Here is a 27,866-nt window from a genome sequence, read left to right as displayed (position 1 = left end):
TGTACGGTACTCACGGGTCTCGGTCCTCAAAGTTGAATCCGGATCAAAGGTTTCAGTGATTCGTAAATTGTGTGTATCTATCTTACAACAGTAATTAACAAAAATTAATTACAAAATGTACAATTAACGAACAGAATTAATAACATCCTCGTCAAAAAGGATCAGGAGAGAGGATCCCGTTGGCTCAAATTTTGTTTACCGATGAAAGAAAGAAGGAATGAAAGAAGAAAACCCAACGACCCACAAAGAAAGTTAGAGAATAGCCTTCCAAGTTTAGTTTTCGACTCTCTCTCTACTAATAATTTGATGAGAACCGAAAACTTCCTGGGCAAGTTCTTTAAAAAGGTGACCGAGACCGACTCACTCACTCTACGTATAAATTCAATTCAGTTCTCAAGTAAGTAATCCACATTCACAAACACACTCTTGGAATCCTGGAATCCTGGAATCCATTCCTTTCCTCCCTCCTCCCTTGGGCTCTGCCCACGGGAAGTTGTTAGAATTCGATCCATCACTTACTCTTGTAAGTTGCTAACTCAATCACATTGCTCACTCTTTCTTTCTCTGCAATTTTAATTCTCGCTTTGTTTGCTTTTCACTTTTCGATTTCTTAACGAATCAATGCTTTTGTTTTTGTTCTTGTTCTTGTCTCTTTTTTTCAAATTTTTTTATTTATGAAACAGTGAAGCTATATCGCGGGGAAAAGCTGCAAAACCAGCTGCCATGGAGATCGACGGAGCCCAATCACCCACTGACCCTGATCCTCTCCCATTCGCCAGAAGGTCTTCTAAAAATGACGAAGTGTGTGTATGTAGGAAGAGTTGATTTCCTACTGATTTGAACTTTCATACATTTCCGATGAATTAAATTAAAGCCTTATGGGGAAGGCCAACTTATATACAATGAGGTTAAAGCTTTTCACCTATACTACATGTGGAGAAACCTTTATACCGACACCACACTCAGCAACTGCACACATTCAGCAATATTAAAATGTTCTTCCCTGCTGTCTTTCCTTTGATTGTAGTGATGGCAGGTACACCCATGCTTGCCAACTGAGATTCCGCATGTGGAGCATCAAAGCATGGAGTGGATGTATAATTAATACATGGCAGATACACCCATGCTTGCCAACTGGGATTCTGCACTGCATGTGGAGCATCAAAGCATGGAGTGAATGTATAATTAATACAAGGATTTCAACACTCCCCCTCAAGTTGGAGCATGAATGTTTTGAACGCCCAACTTGCTGAGAAGAGAATGAAACGATGCCTTTCCTAGTGCTTTTGTAAATATGTCGGCCAACTGATGTTTTGAAGGTGTGAACTTTGTTGCAATCATTCCTGAATGTAACTTTTCTCGGACCAAGTGACAATCTAATTCGATATGTTTAGTTCGCTCGTGGAAAACTGGATTAGCTGCAATGTGTAGTGCTGCCTTATTGTCACAGTAAACATGAGCTGGAGCTGCATGGGAGACCTGTAAATCTTGTAACAAATAACGAAGCCACGTAAGTTCACAAGTGATTGCAGCCATTGATCTATATTCTGCCTCTGCAGATGATCGTGAAACCGTATGTTGTTTTTTTGTCTTCCAGGAGATAAGTGATTTCCCCAAAAACACACAATAACCTGTCACAGACCTTCTAGTCGTTAGACATGATGCCCATGAAGCATCACAGTAACCACTCAATTGTAAAGTATCTGTAGATGGAAAAAATAGACCTTGTCCTGGAGTCCCTTTGAGGTATTTCAAGATTCGCATAGCAGCTTCAAGGTGAGGCTTGCGTGGTTGGTTCATGAACTGGCTAAGGTTTTGGACAGAAAATGTGATATCTGGCCTTGTTATGGTGAGGTAGATGAGTCGTCCCACGATCCTTCTATATCTGGTTGGATCATTCAATAATTCACCATCCGTTGGCCTTAACTTCAAGTCTTGTTCCATGGGAAAATCTACTGGACATGCCCCTAATAGTCCAACATCGTCCAGTATGTCCAAAACATATTTCCTTTGTGAGATAGAAATGCCTTGCTGTGAACGAGCCACTTCAATCCCAAGAAAATATTTGAGAGGTCCGAGTTCCTTAATACGAAACTGATGATGAAGGAATTGTTTTAACCGTTGAATGGCCTCATGGTTGTTCCCTGTAATGATCATGTCATCAACATAGATAAGAACCACTGTAATGGAATGCGCAGTAGTGCAGGTGAACAATGAATAGTCTGCGGTTGATTGTTTGAACCCCACGAGTTGAATAGCTTGAGAAAACTTTGAAAACCATTGACGGGAAGCCTGCTTCAAGCCATAGAGGGATTTATGGAGTCGACAAACCAAGTTCTCCCCCTGTCGACGAAGTCCAGGAGGTGGAGACATGAAAACTTCTTCGTCCAAATCACCATGGAGAAAAGCATTCTGGACATCGAGCTGATGGAGAGGCCAGTGGCGTTGAGCAGCCACGGCCAATAAACAACGAACAGTGGTAAGTTTGGCCACGGGTGCGAATGTTTCAGAATAGTCCAGGCCTTCAATTTGAGTGTAACCTTTAGCAACCAAACGCGCTTTATAGCGCTCGATGGAGCCATCAGAGCGATATTTGATCTTGTAAACCCACTTGCTGCCAATTGCACGTTTTCCAGGAGGCAGGGAAGTGAGTGTCCAGGTATGGTTCTGTGCAAGTGCAGCAAGTTCAGACTGCATGGCAGCTTGCCAATTAGGATCAAGGTTGGCCTGGGAAAAAGAAGTAGGTTCGATGCTACGAGTGATATTATTGATAAACACTTGATGAGATGATGATAAATGTGAAGGAGAGAGATAATGAGAGAGGGGATAGCGAGTACCTGACCGCGAAGAAGAAGCGGAAGTGGAAGGCGCCGTGGTGACCTGTGAACAATCATAATCCTTTAGTAACACAGAAGGTTGCCTGGGGCGGAGGCCACGACCAAGGGCAGGTGGTGGTGAGGGCGACACAGGTGATGGTGGCGACACAGGTGATGGTGAGAGAGGTGCGACAGTTTCGGCCGGTGAAGGAGGAGAGGTGTGCGGAGTAGAGATGATGGGAGATGAGGGTTCTTGTGGAAAGGTGGAAGAATCTGATATGGTATCGGTGAGAGAAAGAGGAATGACGGGCACAACTTCATCAGGTTGGGTGTCGAGAGGATGATGAGCAAAAGGGAAGATGTGCTCATGAAAAATCACATCACGACTAGTAAAAAATTGATGGGTGTGAAGATTGTAGAGACGATACCCCTTTTGTCCAGAAGGGTAACCAACAAAGAGACACTTGTGAGCCCTAGCATCAAACTTGTGTTTAGGAGAGGTGTGTGTGGCATAGCAAAGGCACCCAAAAACCCGTAAGTGCATGTAAGTGGGGGGGCGTGTGTAGAGCATTTCATAAGGTGTTTTTTTTGATAAAACGATGGTGGGTGTGCGATTGATAAGATAAGTGGCAGTGAGAAGACTTTCTCCCCAAAATTTGAGAGGAAGGTTTGCTTGAAAACGGAGTGCGCGACCTACATTAAGGAGGTGTCGATGTTTACGCTCCACCACCCCATTTTGTTGAGGTGTGTGTGGGCAAGTATGTTGAAAAACAGTACCTGAGTTGGCAAAAAATGAACGCATGGATATGAATTCTGCGCCATTATCAGTGCGTACTTGTTTAACTTGACGCTGAAATTGAGTGTTGACATAAGCAAAAAATAGTTTGATTTTCTCTTGTGTTTCAGATTTTAAATTCATGAGAAAGAGCCAAGTAAATCGGGAGTGATCGTCAACTATGGTTAAGAAGTATTTAGCACCTGATGAAGATGGCAAACGATGCGGACCCCAAATATCACAATGTATTAACTCGAAAGGTTGCAGACTAGAAGTAGAACTTAAGGGAAAAGGTAACCTTGTTTGTTTGGCTACTGGACAGACATCACAATGAGAATCAAAATTAAAAAAGATATCAGGAATGGAACTAGATAAGACACGGGCTGGACCAGTGGAAAGATGTCCAAGGCGTTGGTGCCAGACATTGGATGATGTGGATGCAGAAGCAGCAACGACCCCAGGCTTATTTTGTCGAAAGACGAATTTTTCTGTGATTGGAACTAGGTAATACAGGCCATCACGCTCCTTCCCCAATCCAATCATCTTCTTCGTTGCCAAATCCTGTAAGAGACAAAAAGTAGGGAAGAAAATGATCAAACAATTTAATCCCCGAGTAACTTTGCTAACTGACATCAGGTTAACTCGAAAACCAGGGACACAAAGGACATCTTTTAGGTTTAAATTTGAATTGAGTTTGATTGAACCAAGACAAGAAATTGGTGCTTGTGACCCATTTGGCAGATTGACAGAGGAAGAATGTGGTCTCCTTTTGTCGTGTAAATTGAAAGAAGATGAAATGTGATCTGTAGCCCCACTGTCAATAATCCAAGAATCTGGACTGTTTGTGGAGAAAGAATAGCATTGTGTATTAGGTATACCTGCTGTATTTGCAAAAAACTGATTTTTACCATCACCACGAAGAATAGCCTTGATTTTGTTGATCTCATCCACTGTGAATTTCAAATCAACAGGTTCTTTGGTGGTGCTCGACTTGCCCTCTTCTTTGTGGGCATTATTTGCTGCTGCGCGCCTGGTTTTGTTGGGAGGTTTTACGTCCTTCCCGTGAAACTTATGGCCAGCAGGGAATCCGTGAAGGTAGAAACAGTAATCAACTGTATGAGTAGTTCCATCGCAGTAAGTACAATGAAAATCCTTACCGGTGTATGCCTTGCCACCATTATTCGGCTTGCGAGGCTGCTTATTCCAGCTGGTCTTGGATACGTGCATGGCATGTGTAGTGTTGCTTTCACCACCTTCTGCCACCTCTCTTTGTTTTTCTTCTTGTAAGGTCAAAGAATATACCTTACGAATGTTTGGTAGTGGCTGCATTAAGAGGATTTGTCCACGAACAGCCGAATAAGAGTCATCCAATCCCATGAGAAATTGAATAACCTGTTCCTGTTGTTCTCTTTCATTGATCGCTTTCATCGTTCCACATGTGCAGGCTGGGATGGTGTTGTAGGACGCTAGTTCATCCCAAAGTCCTTTGAGTTTGGTATAGTATGCCGATATGGGTCGTTGACGCTGTCGATGTTCAATGATCTCTCTTTTAATTTGAAAAATGCGAGAAACGTTTCCTTGCGAGAAACGTTCCTTCAAATCCTCCCATATCTCAGAAGGTGAATCCGTGTATAGGACACTGCTCATCAGATCATTACCAACAGAACTAACGACCCATGAGAGGACCATATCATTGCACCGTTTCCAAAGAGAATATTTGGCGTCGGTTTTTGGCGGGGCTTCTATCGAACCATCCACAAAACCGAGCTTGTTCTTGGCGCTGAGGCTGATTGTCATCGCACGACTCCATGTGGAATAATTGTCACCATCCAATGGTTTGGAAACAAGGTGTAGACTCGGGTGATCCGAGTGATGGATGTAGAATGGATCAGTGATGTCCATTGTTGTTGTGAGTTGTGGTTTGTGTTTAGGAGTTTCTTCGTCACTCATGATGAACAACGAGATCGAGCGGAAGTGTTTCAGGCACCAGGAAGGTGCTCTGATACCATCTAAAAATGACGAAGTGTGTGTATGTAGGAAGAGTTGATTTCCTACTGATTTGAACTTTCATACATTTCCGATGAATTAAATTAAAGCCTTATGGGGAAGGCCAACTTATATACAATGAGGTTAAAGCTTTTCACCTATACTACATGTGGAGAAACCTTTATACCGACACCACACTCAGCAACTGCACACATTCAGCAATATTAAAATGTTCTTCCCTGCTGTCTTTCCTTTGATTGTAGTGATGGCAGGTACACCCATGCTTGCCAACTGAGATTCCGCATGTGGAGCATCAAAGCATGGAGTGGATGTATAATTAATACATGGCAGATACACCCATGCTTGCCAACTGGGATTCTGCACTGCATGTGGAGCATCAAAGCATGGAGTGAATGTATAATTAATACAAGGATTTCAACAGGTCTTGTCTTATTTTTATTTTTCTTTTGCTCTTTTTAAATGTTAAAATTTCATTCACATCAAACGGTGATTGCGATTGATTTTTCGGTTGGCGTTGTTGTAAAAGAAGGAAATTTGTTCAAATATGAAGGCTTGGTGAACCTGTCTGTTATGTTTCGTGATTGTTTGCAGTTACCAGCTAGAAGCATTAGAGGCAGCAATTAAGAAGAACACCATAGTGTTCTTGGAGACTGGCTCTGGAAAGACTCTGATTGCCATTATGCTTCTCCGCAGCTACGCTTATTTGCTCCGCAAGCCTTCTCCTTTCATTGCCGTCTTCTTGGTTCCTAAAGTTGTCTTGGTCAAACAAGTATGCACCTACTAACTCACTCTATATAACTAGTTTTACCACTTGCATATCTCAACTCTATGAGATTCTTGCTGTGTCTTTTAATACTAGCAAGCTGAAGCTGTGAAAATGCACACCGACTTGAAAGTGGGTATGTATTGGGGAGACATGGGAGTCGACTTCTGGGATGCGGATATGTGGAAGCAACAATTAGAACAATATGAGGTAGGAGTTTTTTGTTTGTCTTTTTAATACACAATGCTTTAATCTGCTTCATTTATTTTATTCATTTTGGATTTTAATTTCAAACTTCATACCTGTGACCTCTTGATTTGTTTCATGTTTTTGTGTTGTTCCCAAATTTTATGTCATTGAAAACTGTTTCATGACCAAAGGCATCTGATTATTCTAAATGCACTATGGCGGTAAAATAAAAAAAATAAAAAATAAAAATAAAAAACTTCTATTGCACAAGTGGCAAGAACATGTTTTGTAAATTCTCAAAGTGTCTGATTAAAAAAAAAACACAATGACCGTTTATGTGGAGCAATTGGTAAGCAAGCCTCCCAAATCTTCAAGATACATGTAAATGCATCAGCACTAATAGTTTTCTATTTTGCACCTGTCAAACGTGTGTTTTTTAGTCTCATCACTCAGGAGTAAACAATTGTGTGATATTCGTTAACGGATGAAAAACAAGTGTTCTTTAACTTTCAGCTTTATAATTACAGGTGCTTGTGATGACTCCTGCAATATTGCTTAGTAATTTGAGGCATAGCTTCTTCAAACTAAGCATGATAAAGGTTTTAATTTTTGATGAGTGCCATCATGCCAGGGGTAACCACGACTATGCTTGCATAATGAAGGTGAGCCGTTTATCATTAGGTATTTGTTCATTGCCAAAATAATTACAGCGTCTTCAAAGGAAACCTGCTTGAGAGTTGATTAATTGTTTAATATTAGTTCTGTGGTCACTAAACTTGGCAGACTATTTCTGTACATTATTTGTGTGGCTTCTTCATCATGAGATTGTTGTAATAAAAAGGCTTGCTGTAATACTTGAAGGATTGTCTGATGTGCAGGACTTCTTTCATCGTGAGCTACATTCCGGTGAATCTGAACTTCCAAGAATATTTGGAATGACTGCTTCCCCCATAAAATCAAAAGGTAATGCCTTACAAAATAATTTATCATATCATTTATTGCAATATCCAATGCTTGTCCTTTTATTCTGTTTAATTTTATCCATGTATAACTTTTCTTTTGATATAGGTGGAAATTCAGAGTCATCGTATTGGAAAATAATTGATGAACTTGAGACCCTGATGAATTCAAAGGTCGATTCTGTTTATTTCAGGAAAACCTCTCTTTTTTAGCTCCCCCACTTCTCCATCCCTTTCTTGGTGTCGTATTTCTGTGTGATAATTGTTCTTTAAAGCTTTTGGGAACAATGGTAGACTGACAGAAGTTTAAATTTTACAAGCGTGAGGAGTGTTTGTCTAGATGTGTAGAGAACACATGCATGTTTTAACCATGTCATTGTTAGAGAATTCTGTTATAATTAGTTGTATTATCATGGTTCTCTGTAGACATTTTCTTGTTCTTTCTTCAGTTTTTCTCATACAAGAATATCTACTTTTCATTGTGAATTATTTTCCAATATTTTATCTTTTAACTGTGAGTTTAATATATCATTTGCTTTAACATTCTTTAAATTTACTAACCCTTTGCTTCCCCTGCTTCGTCTTGGTGGTTCAAGGTGTATACATGTGCTAGTGAATCCGTGCTTGCTGAGTTTATACCACATTCAACTACAAAGTTCAAATATTACAGGCATGACGAGATTCCATGTGGCTTGGTTGCAAATATAATAACCCAGTTGAATGCTTTGAAAGAAAAGGTATGCATCAAATTTTTTTATGATAAGATGTTGGCATTGAAAAATTTGTTTTTATGGGGAAGTAATTTTGCACCGTCCTCTGTAATTTAAAACTTGAATGGACATTTATGCTGCATTTCCTCTCTTCTGTTTCCTAGGAGGTGGAGTGTTATGTGCCTAATGTTTGTCTCTTTGCGATTTTGTTAAAGGGTGTATTTTTTTTTTTCAAATTTGAAAGGCAGTATAATGTTTGTCTGACAGACTACGGTACTAATTATTGGTCTATTTCTTCTCAGCATGAACTGTCACTAGAAAGTTTGGATCTCAGTCAATCTACATCACAATCCATAATCAATAAGATGAAGAAATTATATTCAGCTTTAACATTTTGTTTGGAAGAGCTTGGTGTTTGGCTGGCTTTAAAGGTATTAAGCAATTTCCCTGGCTCTGTTCTAGTTGTCACTGAAATGAGTGACAGACTAATGGATTTGCATTTGAGGAACAGGCTGCTTCGTTCTTTTCCCAGAAAGAAAATGAATTGTTTTCATGGGGGAAACTGGATGTGTTGGGCGAGAATATTGTGAGAAACTTCAGTTCTGAAGCTTACCAGGCGTTTGCATCTTTTGTACCATCTGGTATGTCTATTGTTCATCTGGCTACTTGTGTAGAATTTGATCTGTAATTGATGCTTACATTATTTCCGTCTTTCCTTTTCTTTTACACCTTTCATTCAGATCGAAAGTGGACTATTGCGAATGACGTTACATACGATTTGGATAAGGGGCTTCTGACTTCAAAAGTTGTCTGTCTCATCCAATTGCTTCACGAATACAGGTTGACTTGACGTGAATGACCTTTTATGTTTTTGAATATATGTAGAATGGTTTTGAATCTCTTAAGATTCGTTCTTTTAAGATCAAGATGTCCTTTGGAATGCACTGTTCCTTTTTTTGGTAAATCAATTGCCACATACTCTCAAATTCACGTAAACATATATATATATATATATATATATTATACATTATATATTATATAGTATACAGTTGAATATGGTACGTTTTCTGCTACTCAGTTAAACATTAGATGTACTGACTTTTTTTTATTACAATTAAAACCCAGGGGCTTAAAGGATTTGAGATGTATAGTTTTTGTTGAAAGGGTCATAGCAGCTGTTGTCATCGAATCATTATTTAGTACATTTTTGCCTAAACTCAATGACTGGAAGACAAAGTACATTGCGGGAAATAACAGTGCGGTGCAATTCCAAACCAGAAAAAGGCAGAACGAAATTGTTGAAGAATTCCGTAAGGGCATGGTATGCTTACTTTTGTCCTTTCTGAATCACAATACCTTGTCACTTACCAATTTCCATGTTTGATTTGGAAAATGTATATGTTTCAGGTGAATATCATTGTTGCAACATCGATTCTTGAAGAGGGGTTAGATGTTCAAAGCTGTAATTTGGTCATTAGATTTGATCCTTCCTCCACTGTTTCTAGCTTCATACAGTCTAAAGGTCGTGCAAGGATGCAAAACTCTGATTATGTGTTAATGTTGAAAAGGTAATTGTTCAGTCTGTCTGAAATTAATCTCTTCCCTAATTTTTCTATAGATGTATTTGTTGCCCTAATGAAACTTGACCATAATTTTGTTTGTGCAAGAAAATTCATATTCTACTCTCTCCTTTAGTGAATTCATATTTAGTTTGACTGTTTAGGCCAATTCTTCTAGGATCAGTTCCTAGTACTATGGCTAATTATTTTTGTCTGCAGTGGTGATTCCAGTACACATTCTCGAGTACAAAATTATCTTGCTAGTGGAGCTATAATGAGAAAGGAGTCCTTACGCCATTCTTCTCTTCCCTGCACACCTTTGGAAATTGATTTGCAGGATGATGACTTTTATCGTGTTGAAAGTACTGGAGCAAGCTTGAGCCTTGCTTCCTCTATTGGATTGGTGTACTTCTATTGCTCAAGGCTCCCTTCTGATGGGTTAGTTTAGTGAAACACTCTGTAATTAGTGCTGCTATGTACTCTATTAATTGATTTTTCTGATGATTTATTTTTATTTTTTAATTTATTTTTCAGATATTTTAAACCTGCTCCAAGATGGGATAAGGAGACTTGCACTTTGCATCTTCCCAAGAGCTGTCCAATACCTGATGTTCATGTAAAAGGAGATGTTAAAATTTTGAAGCAACTTGCATGCTTTGAAGCTTGCAAGGAACTTCACAAAATTGGTGCCTTAACGGATAATCTTGTTCCAGATATTGTTGAGGAAGAAGGCACACAAGAGCTTGGTAACTTCTCTAACCTTTACTTGCCCATCCTTAGCTTCTAATATCGTTTTGAACTTTAGTATGTTTTTTAACAAATTCTAATTGGGCTGTGTGCAGGGTCGGAACCGTATGATGATGTACAGTGCAGCTATGTTCCAATTGAATTAGTCAAGCCCTTTTGCTCAAATGATCCTAGTATATTGTATCATTGCTACTTAATTGAGCTGAATCAGAATTTTGAATATGATATTCCAGTTCATAATATTGTACTTGGTATGAGGTGTGAGCTTGATTGCGATATTGCAAATATGCATTTTGACTTGGAAGTCGGCAGAGGTAGTTTAACAGTAAACTTTAAATATGTTGGAGAAATTCATCTACATTCAGAACAGGTATTGTTTTGATTTCTCTACTGCTCTTTTAGTATTATATGATGCATGAGATTAACTGACGTGTTATCATGTTCATATGACTTTATTTGTAGGTACTTCTGTGTAGAAGGTTCCAAATCACAATTTTTCGAATTCTAATAGATCACAATTTGAATAAGCTGGGAAAAGTTTTAGATGGACTTTGTTCGGGAGGAAATGTTGGGATTGATTATCTTTTACTCCCGGGGACCAGAATACATCAGGAAGCTGTGATCATTGATTGGAGATGTGTTACATCTGTGTTATTTGCATCTGAAGAATATTCCAAGGATCATGTAAATTGTTCAACGCATAACGGTTGTTCCCGTTTGGTACATACCAAACAGGGTTTGGTTTGTACATGCATGATCCAGAATTCTTTGGTTTGTACCCCTCATAATGGTACCATATATTGCATCACTGGTTTGTTGAGTAACTTGAATGGAAACTCACTTCTTAAGCTCAGGGATGGCAGAGCTCTTACGTATAAGAAATACTACGAAGAAAAGTATGTGCTTTTGTTGTATCCTTGTGAATTTGTTGCCATTGATGAGCTTGTGTATCCAAGAACTTAAATGATGCATGCAACAAGAAAAGAACATGATGAACTACGTGTGCTAACATTGTATCCCAGCCATTTATGAGTAACTCAAAATGTTTCTCTTATTGTAGACACAAGATCAACATGTATTTTGATCGACAATTGCTACTGAAAGGGAGACGAATTTTCCAGGTGCAAAATTATCTACAAAGGTGCAGACAACAGAAAGAAAAAGGTCAGATATTCTAATTTTTTTACTCTCATGTCGATAGCCATGCTAAGTGTATGATGAGATTTGCAGGAAAATGACATGCATGCTTTTCTTTATTGCTTTGAAAATCAGTGGATTTTGCATAAAAAACTTACAATGCCTATTTTGATTAAGTTCTATAATAACGAGCAATATTTTTTGATCGTATAAAGAGCACAATGTTGTTGCAATGTTGCATAACATTTCATGTATGAAACCAAAAGGAATATATGGGGCAATTCATATCGGTTTTTCATAAGAATGAGTTAAAGTTGGAAATTTTTTTGATAGTATCAGTGTTGAGATTTTGTCCATTGGATCCCATTCTTGTTTTCATGCTTATTTCTTGTTGAGTAATAAACTTAACGTGTTTTTTCTTTGCAGAATCGAGTCATACATCTGTTGAATTGCCGCCTGAATTTTGTTCTATAATTATGTCACCTATATCAATCAGCAGTGTATATTCATACTCATTTGTTCCTTCAATCATGCATCAACTTGAGGCTTTACTTATTGCTGCCAGCTTGAAAAGGATTGTTTTGGATCATTGCACACAAAATGTTATCATTCCAACCGTTAAGGTATTATACTAATTTGTTTTGAGGGGGAAAATACTATATTGTTTGTGACTTTTCTCTAATTTGATGAATTTGTTGGTCTGCTAGATTGTTTTCCCTTTCACTTCTGGCTTAGTGTTTTCTTGACATAAGCGACTTAGTGTTTTTTTGAAATAAGTGAACTTGATCATTGCTTGTGGCTCTGCAATTAATTTGGTAAAGGCGTGAGTAAATTTATAAACTGATATGTTCTTGGTGGCTGTATGACTCATATGTTTTCATAGTATTGACATGGAACGAGTATAATGGAGCAAAGTTTGAGTAAAACATCTGGATGGTAGAATGTCTATCAGGAAACTTGTGTAGTCTTTGCAAATACATGTAGTATTGGTACTTTTTCACTTGAATATGGCACACAGTTGGACTCGTAATTTAATTTTAATTTTAATTTTACTGCACAATTTTTCAATAAAGTTGTGGTAATGTGGTCCGTAACTATAATTTTTGTTTTATTTATAGCTTTGTTAGTCAGTTCTCACCTGGGAGTTTATCGTTGTACTATTGATATATTTGGTTTCATTGTGGTTCTGAACATTACATGTTGGTGCTATCTGATATCTATACGTAGGTCTTGGAAGCTATTACAACAAAAAAATGTCAAGAGAATTACCATTTGGAATCCTTGGAGGCTCTTGGAGATTCATTTCTTAAATATGCTGCTAGTCAGCAACTTTTCAAAACATATCAGAACAATCATGAAGGCCTTCTTAGTTTAAAGAAGGAGAAGATAATTTCCAATGCTGCCCTTTGCAGGCTTGGATGTGACCACAAACTTCCGGTAATATTTCTCTATTCTGCTGCTGTTAGTATTTTCCATCATTTTATTTCCGTTAGTTGTGCTGAAAGGATGCATAAAGTATTACCAGGATATATAAATAAATCAATTCTATGTTGAGAATGAGTCCCACATTGATGAGAGGAGGGACCTTGCATGGGCTTATAAGAGATCGGGCTACTCTCCATATTGCCAATTGGTTTTATGGTGGAACCCCAACTTTCTTCATTCTACAGCTCCAGATACTAAAACCCTCATTGTGCTGTTTCAAGTTTCCTTCATGACATCAAATTCAATTTTTGTCTGTTTTTTGATAAATCACTTGCTGTATTTATGACTTGTTTGCCATTCGTTTGATGTTGTAGGGCTTTATTCGTAACGAGAGTTTTGACCCAAAAGAGTGGTTTATACCTGGAGATTATTCTGGAAGTTATTTACTATATGAGGAGTTGCTTTATGACGGAAGAAAGATCTACACTAGGGAAAGACGGAAGGTCAAAAGTAAGAGTGTTGCTGATGTGGTTGAAGCACTAATTGGTGCATTTCTTAGCACAGGTGGGGAAGTAGCTGCCATATATTTCATGAATTGGGTTGGTATAAAGGTGGATTTTGTCCATATTGATGAAATTGAGGTTCCACCATAAAACCAATTGGCAATATGGGGAGTAGCCCAAGACCATATAAGCACATGGCAAACCTTGTCCCTCACCAATGTGGGACAACTCTCAACACGCCCCCGCACGTATGGCGGATTTTCAAGCCTACACGTGGACAACAACTGGGTGACGTGGAGCGCGTGTGGCCGTTTGGCTTCACACGAGGACAACCCGCTCTGATACCATGATGAATTGATATCATATCTTTATTATTCAATCTGATTGCTTTATATACATCTTACACACGCACACACAATAAACTAATGTACACACAATAAACTAATGTGGCGTGCTTGCTATCCAGGTTGTATTCCACGCATGCTTACTGTCCATGCTGCACACATCAGAGCACATGTGCTGCTGTCAGGAATGTTGCAGTGCAGTTGATGGAGCAGATGCTTGCTGTCCAGATTATATTCCACATGTGCTGCTGTCAGGGAATGTTGCAGTGCAGTTGATGGAGCAGATGAACTGAAGGACTAGATCTAACATCCCCCCGCAAGCTGAGAGGACGGGACACAACTGGAAGCTTGGAAACCAGAGTCTTGAACCTTGATGACGACAAACCTTTGGTGAATATATCAGCCACTTGATCTTGTGAACAAATAAAGTTTACAATAAGCTCACCACGCACCACTTTTTCACGTACGAAATGATAGTCAACCTCGAGGTGTTTGGTGCGGGAATGGAAAACAGGATTAGATGCCAAAGCTATCGATGAAATGTTATCACACCATAGTTGTGGACAAAGAAAAGGCAACTGTAAATCATGAAACAAAGAGCGTAGCCAAGAAATCTCTGCTGCTGTATAGGCCAGTTGCCTATACTCAGCCTCGGTGCTTGATCGGGAGACCGTCTTTTGTTTCTTGGAACTCCAGGAGATGAGGTTCGAACCCAAATATATACCATAACCTCCCGTAGAATGGCGTGTATCAGGATCTCCTGCGTAGTCTGCATCTGAGAACGCACTGAGCTGCATGCTGCCAGGTTTGTACAACAAACCTTGTGCGTAGGTAGATTTAACATACCGTAAAATGCGTTTCACAGCCATCCAGTGGGTTGTAGTAGGAGCATGCATGAACTGACACACTTGATTAACGGCATATGAAAGATCAGGACGTGTGATCGTAAGATACTGTAAGGCCCCCACAACACTTCTGTAAGTGTAAGGATCAGGATGTGGATCACCCTCATGTAGACTGAGTTTCTGACCTGCACAGACGGGCGTTGAAATAGGCTTGGCATCAAGAAAATTGGTCCGCTTCAGAAGATCCAATGCATACTTTGCTTGACTAAGATGCATCAGATTATGCGAAGAGGAGACTTCCACACCCAGAAAATAGTGGAGAGGCCCCAAGTCTTTCATTGAAAATAATGTGCGTAGCTGCTGGATTAAACGATGCATTTGTTGTGGATGATTGCCTGTAAGTAATATATCATCGACATAAATCAACAGAAGTAAATAAACACCTTGTTGCTTGAAGACAAACAACGAATAATCACACTTAGATTCCTGAAAACCCAAATGAAGCAGGAAATCCGAGAAACGTTGAAACCAAGCTCTCGGTGCTTGTTTCAAACCGTACAAGCTTCGTTGTAACCTGCATACATGATGTGGGTATTGGGAATCAACAAACCCAACAGGCTGCCTCATATACACCTCCTCCGCTAGATACCCGTGTAAAAAGGCATTCTGAACGTCAAGTTGACGAACTGGCCATTGATTTGAGACTGCAAGACTAAGTACTAATCGAATGGTACTGTGCTTGACCACTGGACTGAACGTTTCGCCATAATCCACGCCATGTTGCTGATGAAACCCATTGGCAACTAGCCGTGCCTTATATCGGTCGATGGAGCCGTTTGCATGTCGTTTAATCTTATAAACCCACTTGTTTGGGAGCAAATTCATATGAGGTTTGTAGGGAACAAGATTCCACGTCCCAGAACGCTGTAAGGCATTAAATTCTGTGACCATAGCATTTCGCCATTCCTGTTGTTTCACGGCTTGACTAAAGGACGTAGGTTCAACAGGTGTATCAGTGGTGACAACATGCAAAGCATATTTGGGATTAGGTTTCTGGATGCCAGCTTTGGAGCGTGTTTGCATGTGATGTACGGGATTAGGTGCACAACTAAGGTCCGGTTGCTGTTCAGGTTCACTGATAAGTTCTTGCTCATTGGGCATTTCTAAGGGCACAATATCAGGGTTGAGAACAGGAGGCACACTAGGGTTGGCTATGGAATCCACAGAAGAAGTTATATTTGTTGGGGGAGGATCATGGGAAAGAAGTTGGGCAGTGCTAGGAGAGGCGATGACTGGGGAGTGTGATGGAGATAAGGAAGGGAAAACAAATAAGAGATCAGATGAAGGAGAACTACCTGTGGCATGGACGCTTTCCTTTTGAAGTGTGATATCCTTGAATGGAAAAGAGTCCTCATCAAAGAGGACATGGCGAGACAAGTAAACTCGTCGTGTAGATACATCCAAACATTTGTACCCCTGATGATCTAGCGAATAACCTAAGAAAACACATGATTTGGACTTAGCCTCAAGTTTGTGTTGTGTGTAGGGTCTCAGCCACGGGAAACACCTACACCCAAAGACTTTAAAAAAATCATATTTTGGTGTTCTTGTAAACAATTTTTCATAAGGTGACTTATTCGACAGAACACGAGTAGGCAACCTATTGATGATATAGGTGGCTGTTTGACACGCATCAGGCCAAAAGTTTGAGGGAACAGCAGCATGAGACAACATGACTATGGCAGTTTCGACAATATGACGATGTTTCCTTTCTGCAAGACCATTTTGTTCTGGGTGTTTGGGACAAGAAAACCTTTGTGAGATGCCATGTTTATCTAAAAACTCTCGAAAAGCATTACTCTTATACTCTCCTCCTTCATCACATTGGAGAAGCTTGATAGAACGCTGAAACATGTTTTCAACCTTGGTTTTGAATTTTAAAAATATTTGGAACACCTCAGACTTATTTTTCATTGGAAAAATCCAAGAATATTTGGAAAAATCATCGACAAACAATAAGTAATAACGATATCCTTCATTTGAAATAACGGGTGAACACCAAACATCCGAATGTAAAAGATCTAAAGGGAATTGCGAAACAGACTCTGAAACTTGAAACGGCAATTTGGTACTCTTGCCTAATGGACACGAATGACAGAAACGTACAGCAGAGGTGCCACTAATTTGCACTTGATTATTGGAAATTAAAGATTTGATTATTTTAGACGCAGAATGGCCCAGACGATCATGCCATTTCTGTGCAGACACTCGGACTCCTAAACACGCTAGAACGGGATGATTGGATGATCCACCGCCATTAGGAAATGGGTATAACCCATTCTCACACTTCCCTCGGAAAAGCGTCCTCCGGGTCTTGAGGTCCTTAACAAGAAAGAAATGTGGAAAGATTAGTATAGAACAGCTATTGTCAAGTGTAAAACGATGGGCAGAAATTATACTGGTGGAGGCCGAAGGACAATGTAATATGTTGTTAAGTTTAAATGAGCAAGAGTCAGTCATGATTTGATTTGAACCAGAATGTGCAATAGAAAGACCAGTATCATTACCTACTCCACCAATGTTTTCATTACCATTATACTCCTTGGGATTGACAAGGTTCTGTAGCTCAGGAGTAATATGGGCGTTTGCCCCAGTATCAAGTAACCAGGAGCCATTTTGCTGACGATTCAGTGTGGTTGGAGATGAAGCCATAGCTGTTAGACGGTTGGTTGGAATACGACCTTCGTAGGCTGCATTCATGCGATGATAACAATCAAGGGCGGGATGCCCTTCTCTTCCACAGATTTGACAAGTTATACGACCACCATAGGAAACAGACCTTGCAGCGGATTGTTGTCTGTGGGCATTGTTGTTGCGAGAAACAAACCCTCTCTGATTTACAGAGGGACCACGGTTGGACGGTCCAGCGCCTCGCCCAGTACCTCGAAGACGTCCACCACGTCCTCTTGCAGCCACATACACATTAACGGGAGTAGTGTCTGTCACTTGAACAGTTTGCTCCGCCATCCTTCTCTCAGTGGTGAGAAGGAGAGACTCTAGAGTGGGATACGTGATAGGAGAATCACGTGCTTGTGCGGCATTCACGGTCATTTCAAAAACAGGTCCAAGATTATTGAGAATAATCTGAACAAGCTCATCCTCTTCAACTGGTTTGCCAGCTAGGGCTAGGTTGTCAGAAATAGAATTCATCTTGTCAAGAAAATCAGCAATTGAAAGGTCACCTTTTTTGGTTTGCAACAGTTCGTTGCGCAGAAACAGAATTCGATTCTGAGAGGATGATGCATAGCGCTGCTCCAAAGCTTCCCAAGTTGCTCGAGACGTGCGCTTGCTTGCCACAGTTGACAACACAGAAGCTGTGAGCGAGCCATTGATCCAGCTGAGGATCATTTGATCATGTTGCATCCAGGTAATATACGACGGATTGACTGCAGTATTTCCAGGAAGATTCATAGGAGGACAAACACAGGAGCCATCTACGTACCCCATTAGATCACGACTCCTCAAGATAGGAAGAATCTGGGCTAACCACAATGGGTAGTTAGTTCGATCGAGTTTGATGTTGACGATGGTGGTCATGGCGGAGGAAAACGGGATGGTTGTGTTGTTGCTGCTAGTATCAGACGACATAATGAAAGATAGTAGATGGGAGAAAAAAAAAAAAAAAAAAATATTGGATCGATGTCGTTGGACTTAGAGAGCTCTGTGTACCATGATGAATTGATATCATATCTTTATTATTCAATCTGATTGCTTTATATACATCTTACACACGCACACACAATAAACTAATGTACACACAATAAACTAATGTGGCGTGCTTGCTATCCAGGTTGTATTCCACGCATGCTTACTGTCCATGCTGCACACATCAGAGCACATGTGCTGCTGTCAGGAATGTTGCAGTGCAGTTGATGGAGCAGATGCTTGCTGTCCAGATTATATTCCACATGTGCTGCTGTCAGGGAATGTTGCAGTGCAGTTGATGGAGCAGATGAACTGAAGGACTAGATCTAACACATATACCATGCGAGAGGCACTTCCAACTGCAACCGGAGAAGCTTGTCAATGTCGGACATTTAGAGTCCTTACTGAACTACTCATTCCGTGATCCTTCTCTTCTTGTTGAGGCACTAACCCATGGTTCGTACATGCTTCCCGAAATTCCAGGATGTTATCAGGTACAGTGAAATTTATACATGGTATTACTATTTTGTAACTGAATGCCAACCTCCTCACGTGGGATATGCTCACACGATAACAGTGCATACTTTTACTTCGTTTCAACTTCTTTGAATCGTCTTTTCAATACTTTAATGCTACATTACATTACATGATAGTAATCTGCTGCATTTGACAGCGGTTTTCTGTGCTCAGCACTGCTTAAACAGTTTTTCCGAGTCTCCATAATGCATCTTATTTCATAGGTCACATGTTCCTTTACATGACCTGCAATCTTTCATCCTCTATCATCTGTTCTGCTCAACAGTATATTATTTCTTGTGCAGCGGCTGGAATTTCTCGGGGATGCTGTGTTAGATTATCTGATCACTATATATTTGTACAATGAGTATCCTGGGATGTCACCGGGAATCTTAACTGATATGAGGTCCGCCTCTGTGAACAACGACTGTTATGCTCGCTCTGCTATTAAGGCTGAGTTGTACAAGCACATTCTGCATGCTTCACACAAACTGCACAAAGATATAGTTTACACAATTGAAAACTTTGAGAGGTTATCTACGGAATCGACTTTTGGATGGGAATCTGAGACATCATTCCCCAAGGTTAGTCATCCGCCTATATATTTATATCTATGCATTAATGTATTCTACAGGAGAACTTTTTGCAACTCTCTGTCTGACATGATGGTCTTATATTTTTCCCCTTCTTGATGACAGGTACTTGGAGATGTTGTCGAGTCTCTAGCAGGGGCAATTTATGTTGATTCTGGATATGATAAGAAGATTGTCTTTCAAAGTATAAGTCCTCTCTTGCAGCCCTTGATTACTCCAGAGACGTTGAAGCTCCATCCTGTAAGAGAGTTGAACGAACATTGCCAGAAAATGCATTATGACATGAAGAAACCCGTGAAGACTTCCCACAACGGTGTGGCTGCCATTACAATAGAGGTCGAAGCTAATGGGTTCACGTACAAGCATACATCAACAGCTTCTAATAAGAAGACGGCATTGAAATTAGCCTGCAAGGAGGTTTTGAGGTCCTTGAAAGAAACTACACAGCTTGCAAGAAATTCATGAACAGTTGTACTGCTATAATAATGCGTTGGAGAACCAACAGTGTAGGCATGTCTAAAGTTATGGTATGTATCTTCTTAGAGGTACTATAACTTCTTAAAGGTGCAGTAGCGGCGCTGTAACTGGGCAAGAATTGGCGGATGGATTATATGTTATGGATCGGTCGTTGGTGAATTAATGCAATTGTTCTACTGCTTTGTGTTAAAATATTGACATACTCGATCTGTCCATCAGGGAATTCCTCAGAACCCTAAACCTAGTCAAAACCATAATGCATTTTTGATACTTTGGAAAGAAAAAAGATGTACAAGTAAAAATGAGTGTAGGTTTTCCGTCAACATGGTTTCGATGTAGCCCTTCCCATAGAAGGCACTGTCTCGTGGGTGCTAAATCAAATGCAACAAGATGGAGCTTCAGATCAAAAGATTCATGATGCCTTCTTTTTCCCAAACAGTAAGCTCAACGAGTAAGTGTTCCCCTTCCGTGCAGCTGCTTCAACTCGATTTCCACCAATCTAGGAATTGTATTAAACCAGCAACTCCATGTCAGTGTCAGAAATGCAGGCAACGGCCGAAAAGGAAAGGGCAAACTCATGCTAACCACAGATAAACCAGAGGTACAGAAATTACCTTGTCCATGAGCCAATAACCAATAGTTGGCATGTATTGCACCAAGTACATTACAGCCAGCACAGGCTACAATACAATCAATTACAAAATATGGATAAGCATAACTACGATAACATACATATTATCTTGGTAGTCAGACCTATACAATGGATGGCGATACTAATGTCAATACCTGGTAAGATATCCAAGCTTCTTTCAGACCATGGGTGGCAGCAACTATCGTCAACTCTGCACATCTTTCTGATGACACACGCTTCTGTTAAAACAGAAAAATAACACAAAAGGATTAAGAAACATTTCAATGCAAGAGGTTCAAATTATAACATGTCCCCAGCCCATTAACGCCCTCTCGAGTCAAAACGGGTTAAGTAGGCAGCACATAAGTAACGAATGAAAATAAATTAGATGTTTGGAGATAAACATACACAGCCAGAATGAATAACACATAGGGAGAAGGGGAAAAAAAGAATATATACATATACATATACATATATATAATCATCCTGGGAAATGATCCTGTGGAGAGTCATCCACTCAGGATGCCTCTGATTGCACTAAATAGAAGGTGTGAGTGTGGGTGGGGGTAGGGTGAGTTGGGGGTTCTCCGGCATGTTGTTACCCATACAGGGGGCAGGAGGACAATTTCATATAGACATAACAAGATCATGGTAAGGATAATAAGAGCTAACCTCACGAGAAGCTTTATTTTCAGAGCTTGCTGCTCCAGAAGCATTTGATGTTTCTATTGGCCCAGGGCAAACAATGGTCACCTGGATTCCTTTCTGACACAGCTGTACTCAAGAAAGATGAACTAGCACCATTTGGTAAATATAGCAAACAGATATTGGAGCTATATTAACAGTTTAATTTTGATAAGAATAATTTGAATAACGCATAAACACACCACTCCTCTTCGTGTCGTTAGTAAGTCTAGATACAATGGAGAACTTTGATTAGTGAGAATTGTAAAGATTTTCCACTCTTATTAGATATTTGCATCATTCTAAAGTTTCCTATCTTTACCATTCCATTTCTTTGTTCAAAATCCTAAACTACCAGTGCAGTGTGTACTGTCACAATTAGTCCATTGTACGGGACAAAGTATTAATGCCATTTAGCTCATGAGATATGAAATACATACAAGTCATAGAAATTCAATTTTACCTCAGAACGCAACGTGTGAAAGTACCCGTTTAATGCGTGTTTAGAGGCAGAGTACATGGCCTGACCTGGTGCCGGTGTCTTTCCCGCAGCACTGCTCATCTGCACATAGCAAACAAAAAAAAGATCTAATAAGGGTGAAGAACAAAAATGGAAAACAAGCACAAAATGAAGATAATAAGAGAATATGCCTGACAATTAACACCAACAAATAACTAAGTACCTAGTGTGCTTGAATGCATGACAAATCCTATTAACTTATGCCTAGGTAGTCAGCATAACTACAGTCTTGGACATTTGAGATAGTCATGTGCAGGATAAAAAGTATTGATCCATTAGGTTCTTTACTAATATCATGTCACACTGCATAAAGCTATTGTGTAAGTCCTGCTGAAACTAATTAAAATTTATCCAATATATCTTTTCACTGAAATGAGTGGGTATGGCAGAGAATTTTAACAATATTTTCAACTTACCACAACAAAATGTCCCTTCCCCCGCCTCAGCATGTAAGGTGCTAGCAACCGAGTAAGCGTTAGTGTCCCAAGAACATTGACATTGAATGTCTCCTACTTGCAAGAAAGAATAAACAGGATCACTTTCATACATAAGCATTTTAAAAGTATAAAAAGGAAGGCAAGTAGCAAAACATGGCTCATTGATCCATAGGAGCCAGTAATTTTCTTAGAGATATATATATAGCATCAAATAAGCCAAGGACTCCACATATGATACCTTCAGACTCTCCTCAGTAACATCCAAAGCTGTAGTTTTCTGCCATAGGACAAAAAGAAAAGAGTTAATTAGTTTCTACTTCTCGTGTCATAAACACAAGTGCTCCAACATACGAGAATTATAAGTAGTTAAATTTCAAATTTTAAGTTTGCATTTATGTGTTTCAATTGATTGTCTCAATAACCAACAATGTCCCACACTCAGAAATTAGGAATTGCCCACTTACAGGACGCTCAACAGCTGCATTGTGGATCATATAATCAACACCAGCATTAAGAAAGAAGGACTCTGCTTTCTCTACAGCATCCTTGAGACGATCTTCACCAGATGCCAAATCCAATGGCAAAACCTTTACACCATCAGGTACATGTTTACCTGAGCATGCTAACCAAATTAAGAGAGAGGGGAGATATACTTAAAAAAGGAATGATAGCTACCCATAAAAGAACAGACCAGTCAGTTCTCTCTTGACACGCTCCAATTCAGCTTCATTACGTGCAGAAATAATGAGCTTAGCCCCCAATTTCGCAAGTTGCTTAGCAAGAATCTCCCCTTCACACAAACGTTACAGAGAGAAAAGTGAGAAAGTTTACGCATGGAAAATGACAATTGAGACGAAATTGAGGGGAACATTGGTTCAAAGTATTTGGGCAACTTTCACCAGATACAAACCACAACAAAGATAAAAGAATCCTCCTCATGAATGTATACGTAACAATTGCAGCAACATGATATGCACTATCCATTGGGAAGTAGGCAAATATACAGTTTTGTTGCTACAACAACTAAACTTATGTACGGAAACATTGTCCATGTACTTGATAACTGTCATCATTTACCATCCCTCAACGTCATTGTTGCCAGAATAATAGTAATGATACAAACGGTGGTGATAATAACAATGAAAAGTATGAAAATGGTGACAATAACAAAGACAAGTAACTGAGGCTTTACGAAAGCTAATAATCTGCAGAAAATTGAAGATAGAAAATCGAAGAAGAAGATTGAGATACCAATTCCGCGGCTAGCGCCAGTTATCCAAACAACCTGAAGAAATATGAGAATTACTGATTTGAAGAGAGAAATCAAAAGAAAAGAAACAAGCTTTTGATATTGATACGAAAAAATGGGTTACTTTATCTTCAATCTGGTCGCGCTTCGCACCGCCTTTGGACGTCAAAGTAAAATCCCCTGCAGCACACGCTTGTAAGAGCTCAGAAATTCACAGATATATGTTCCTTCATAATATTAATAAGTTGGGAAGACTGGAAATTGGGAAGAAGAAGGAAGAATAGTAATGCCATACCATCAGCTGTGGCAAATTTGATTGCTAAAAAAACAAACAGAAACAGAGAAATGAAGACTATCACCGCCACCACCATCGCCATCACTTTTCTTTCACCACCTCTCCAGGCTCTAGCATTCGACACTAGTAGATTGGTTGCTGCTGGCGGTAAATCGGGTTCGGTTCAGTTATACTACTGCTTAATTGTTCGGTTGCCTTTCCGGCCCAACCCAACTTTAATTTGGATCTGGATAGATTTTGGAGGGTAGTGTTTTTATTCGTGGATGAGCTCCAGCCCAGCACCGATTGACTGGCACCAAGTGAAGAAAACAGCCCGGCATGCAGGGAATGAGCTCCAGCCCGCAAAATTGATTGGCACCCAGCCTGTGCCAGTCAACAGCCCAGCCTAAAATGGACAGACCCAGAGGCCGGTCTGTTTCTTGACGCGTGCACAACACGCGGTGGAGATGGCGAGTAGCCGACAACGTCTGCAGGTAGTGGGGCCCGCGGTGCAGGGCAAGTGGACTGAGTCTATGAAAGGGCTACGTGGCCCTCCTCAGAGCTGTTGGATTTCCAACGGTAAAAAAAATTTAAATTTCACTTTTAAATTGGACCGTCTGATCACAGATCAACGGTCCACGTTTTTTTCACCAAAAATTAAAAAAAAAAAAAGGCCCAACAGTCAGAAATTTGACCGTTGGCTGTTGGATTTGATTATTTTTCAAATCCAACGGTCCAGATTAATTACAACATTAAAATTTATTAAAAATTAATTAAAAAATGTCAAAATTTTTTTAAAAAAATACAGAAAATTTTAAAAAAATTAATTTTTTTTTCTATAAATACCTAACCCTCATCTTCCACCTTACACCACATTTCAATATTTTATACACTTTCTACATTTGAATATTTTGTACACTTTGAGAGAAAAAAATGAGTTCGTGGAAGCTCAGTGAAGATGTTACGTTGTGTGAATGTTGGGTTCGCACTACTCATGACCCGATTACGGGTAATGAGATGGATAAGTGAGAAATGTGGAGTAAAATTACGAAATCTTAGCGGAAATCTATTAAAAAAATAGTACATTCGGATAATGACACGTGGCGTGACAAGATTGGTTAAAAATCCTATCCGAAATTAAAACTTTTTTTTTTATTTTATAAAAAAATTATTTAATATTTTAAATGGACTGGGTGCCAGCGCATTTTGTAGGGGTGGAGATCGTTTGTGCCAGCGCATTTTTAGACTAGGTGCCAGCACATTTTTTTTGGGATGGAGATACTTTGACCTATTACTGTTTATTGGGTCTATTACTGTTTAATTAAGTGGATAAATAGGCTGGGTGCTGATGCAAAGTGGATAGGGGTGGAGTTGCTCTGAGAAGCCCACATTTTCCAACCAACTTTGTACCCGAACGACGACGTGTGACCCCTGAACGTGGCTCTTCAAAGCAGGCTCTCTCCTTCTCTCGCGGTCTCACCCAACAGAACAGAGAAGGCCATTTCTCTCTCGCCCTCATACTGTAGCCGACTGATACTGTAGCTAAGCAGTAGCAGCAGGGACGAGCGAAGAAAGAGCTCTCAATGGCGGCGTCTGCGAGGAACGTACTGCTCAAGCACCTGAGACTGCAGGTTCAAGCCGTGCCTTCTAACCCTAGCTCCACCGCCCCTCTCTTCCTCTCCCCCTTTGCCGCAATCCGACGCCGTCTCTTCTCCGAGGAGGTCAGGGGCACCTTCCTCGACAAATCTGAGGTCACCGATCGGGTCGTCTCCGTCGTCAAGAACTTCCAGAAGGTCGATCCTTCCAAGGTATATCTATCTATCTATAACCGAGACAAAAGCAGCCGATTTTCTCAGAAAATGGAATTGAATGTTTGTGGGAACCATTTTTCTAATGAATTGCAATTTTGAACTAGTAGTTATTTGGTTGTTGTTGTGAAAGGTGATCATTCTGTGTTTGAGGAGTTGATTTTATACTTGTAAGATCCGTTGTATTGAATAATTAGGGTTTTTGGTAATGTCAAATTTTTGCTGCTTGCACTGTCCAGTCATAGCATCTTATTGAATGTACCCATATCCACAAACAGAACATCTGCATGCGTAGATGTTGATGGTAAATTGAAATATTGCTATTTGGGTTTCTACAAATTTTGGGCTGATGATGAAGTCATTTCTTCCAATGCAACAGCAATGGCTGATCGATTACATTATTCAGTTTTTCCACTGTCTTGTTTTTATAAGAAACAAAAATGCACAAGTAGATATGTGCAACGAGGATAGATATGTGAAGGGCGTAGATCATATACTCTGTCACTAATGTTACAGTATTGATTAACGTTGTTGATAAAGATGGGGGGTGAGCTCTCATACTTGCATCTGTTACTAATAGTTCTAGATGTATGCTATTTCATAAGCATTCTTTTTTGTCTTTATTCTTTAACCTTACACAAAGACTTGAATGTATTTCTGTATTTTGCTTTTGCATCAGTTTCTATATAGGATGAATGTCTCAAGTATAACAATGCGGCCCCTTCTTGTTTGTATTTCTTATTGTTTTGCTCGGGTTGGTGCTTATATGTTGTAACCAATATATTGTGAACGTCCCAAATTCCAATGGAGAGTAACATCCGGTTCTGGGATATGAGATTCTCAAATATGAAATGGGTGTTATCTTTATGTGGTTGTGACTGTCAAAGCTCTGCTGTTCCTTTTCTTTTCCAATATTTAATATGCAAATGTTCATTTGTCACATGTTTGTTTCATCTCGTACCTAAATCATAATGAAAAGTGAGGTTCTCTCTTTTCAAATATTTACGTATGAGCAATTTGCCTCAGAGATTCTAACGTGCTCATGTCCTTTCACATTTCATACTGATTTCATTTATAAGGCCATTATATTAATGCATTTTCATTATATTTCAATAATCTGATCTCCTGCGCATTGTTTTTCTTATTTTGGTAGGTTACCCCAAATGCTAATTTCGAAAGTGACCTGGGGTTAGATAGTTTAGATTCTGTGGAGATTGTGATGGCTCTGGAAGAGGAGTTTGGGTTTGAGATCCCTGATAATGAAGCTGACAAGATCAAGTCGATCGGTCTGGCTGTGGACTTTATTTCTTCTCACCCTCAGGCAAAGTAGGGGAAAGGCACGACGCTCCATTTTTAATTTTCTCCTGTTCCCTGCAAGGGTTTAGCTGTTAGAACTTTTGGATTTTTATAAAGGTGCCATTTTGGGATTCCTGCTCCTCCTACGAATGCTGTTTAAAGAGAGTAGTTTTTGGTATGTTCAAAACTTGAGTGTTGCGGTTCCAGTTTTATGGGAAGTGTGTTGAAAACAACTCTTTGATTGTTTCATTGATGTTTTGTTGAAATACAAACAATCGAGTTTATTGCTTATTAAACATTGCCGTTGACGATTAGCCGTGGCTTTTGGTTTCAGCTTGCTTGGTAAAGAAAAAGAGCTTAAATGATCTTTACCCTCGAGTACCTAGTTTATACTATATTGCTGGATTGCCTTTCAGTGTTTGTGCTGATTAATTTGGATGTACTACATCTGGAGCTTAAATGCCCTTCTTTTTCCACAACTTTTGCAACTATACTTGGGTTTGGTTTGTGCCATATAAGATTTTTGCTCCTCTAACTTGTATGGTCGTGTCTCATGAGTAATTGCAGAGCTTTATCTTCCTCGTTGTAGTTGTAGACTAGTTGCTCATTTCTTAACCGTAAGTGAGATGCAACGAATGAAAGACTAATTTTATATTCAAATTTGTGTTTAGTTAAGTTGGCTAGAGGAGTTTAACAAAAAAAAAAAAAAAAAAGAAAAGAAAGAAAAAAAAGGCTCGAGGAGTGTCCTCGTCTTTTTTGCATTCAAATTTAACTTTATGACTTTTAAGTTACATGGATAAAGTGAAATTAAAATAGAGTTTCACGAGGTGTAGCTAAAAGCCTTAATTTAATGTAAATTATAGTTTTGTATTATCATATTGATGCAGCAGGACCCAT

General features: G+C 39.6%; 3 protein-coding genes across 6 annotated transcripts; 2 read left to right on the top strand and 1 right to left on the bottom strand.

Moving 5' to 3' along the window:
- Nucleotides 1-207: 207 nt before the first annotated feature.
- LOC103951841 (endoribonuclease Dicer homolog 2) lies at nt 208-20,262 on the top strand. 2 transcript variants are annotated; one of them, XM_048577282.1, is made up of 24 exons: nt 208-345; nt 684-782; nt 6,190-6,367; nt 6,458-6,571; nt 7,078-7,212; nt 7,429-7,513; nt 7,619-7,683; nt 8,106-8,246; nt 8,522-8,650; nt 8,731-8,860; nt 8,960-9,059; nt 9,345-9,540; nt 9,627-9,787; nt 9,998-10,216; nt 10,313-10,524; nt 10,621-10,895; nt 10,988-11,421; nt 11,586-11,689; nt 12,089-12,285; nt 12,890-13,099; nt 13,462-13,711; nt 18,818-18,978; nt 19,306-19,584; nt 19,699-20,262. In XM_048577282.1, the coding sequence occupies exons 2-24, from the start codon at nt 724-726 to the stop codon at nt 20,056-20,058; spliced, it is 4,194 nt and encodes a 1,397-aa protein (XP_048433239.1). In that variant the 5' UTR covers nt 208-345; nt 684-723; the 3' UTR covers nt 20,059-20,262. The 2 variants fall into 2 exon arrangements, with proteins under 2 accessions (XP_048433239.1, XP_048433238.1); XM_048577281.1 differs by lacking the exon at nt 208-345 and adding an exon at nt 472-523.
- A 53-nt stretch (nt 20,263-20,315) lies between these two features.
- Nucleotides 20,316-24,045, bottom strand: LOC103951840 (dehydrogenase/reductase SDR family member 7). Of its 3 annotated transcripts, none has more exons than XM_018648568.2 (12): nt 23,887-24,045; nt 23,716-23,771; nt 23,594-23,627; nt 23,034-23,132; nt 22,807-22,955; nt 22,581-22,619; nt 22,322-22,414; nt 21,849-21,947; nt 21,374-21,475; nt 20,857-20,940; nt 20,685-20,750; nt 20,316-20,569 (listed from the first exon to the last, which is right to left on the bottom strand). In XM_018648568.2, exons 1-12 carry the CDS (start codon nt 23,966-23,968, stop codon nt 20,483-20,485), a joined length of 990 nt encoding a protein of 329 aa, XP_018504084.2. In that variant the 5' UTR covers nt 23,969-24,045; the 3' UTR covers nt 20,316-20,482. The 3 variants fall into 3 exon arrangements, 2 of the variants coding, with proteins under 2 accessions (XP_018504084.2, XP_048433240.1); XR_007255668.1 differs by having other exon boundaries at nt 20,502-20,569; nt 20,685-20,768; XM_048577283.1 differs by lacking the exon at nt 20,685-20,750.
- Nucleotides 24,046-25,316: 1,271 nt separating this feature from the next.
- On the top strand, nt 25,317-27,283 carry LOC103932479 (acyl carrier protein 2, mitochondrial-like). The gene is made up of 2 exons (XM_009342101.3): nt 25,317-25,673; nt 26,827-27,283. The coding sequence occupies exons 1-2, from the start codon at nt 25,449-25,451 to the stop codon at nt 27,001-27,003; spliced, it is 402 nt and encodes a 133-aa protein (XP_009340376.2). The 5' UTR covers nt 25,317-25,448; the 3' UTR covers nt 27,004-27,283.
- Nucleotides 27,284-27,866: the final 583 nt, after the last annotated feature.

The sequence above is a fragment of a genome, unplaced genomic scaffold (assembly GCF_019419815.1).
Source record: "Pyrus x bretschneideri cultivar Hongxiangsu unplaced genomic scaffold, Pyrus_bretschneideri_v1 Contig11, whole genome shotgun sequence".
Classification (NCBI taxonomy): Eukaryota; Viridiplantae; Streptophyta; class Magnoliopsida; order Rosales; family Rosaceae; genus Pyrus; species Pyrus x bretschneideri.
Note: the sequence above shows the minus strand (reverse complement) of the source record. Positions and strands in the feature narration are given on the sequence as shown.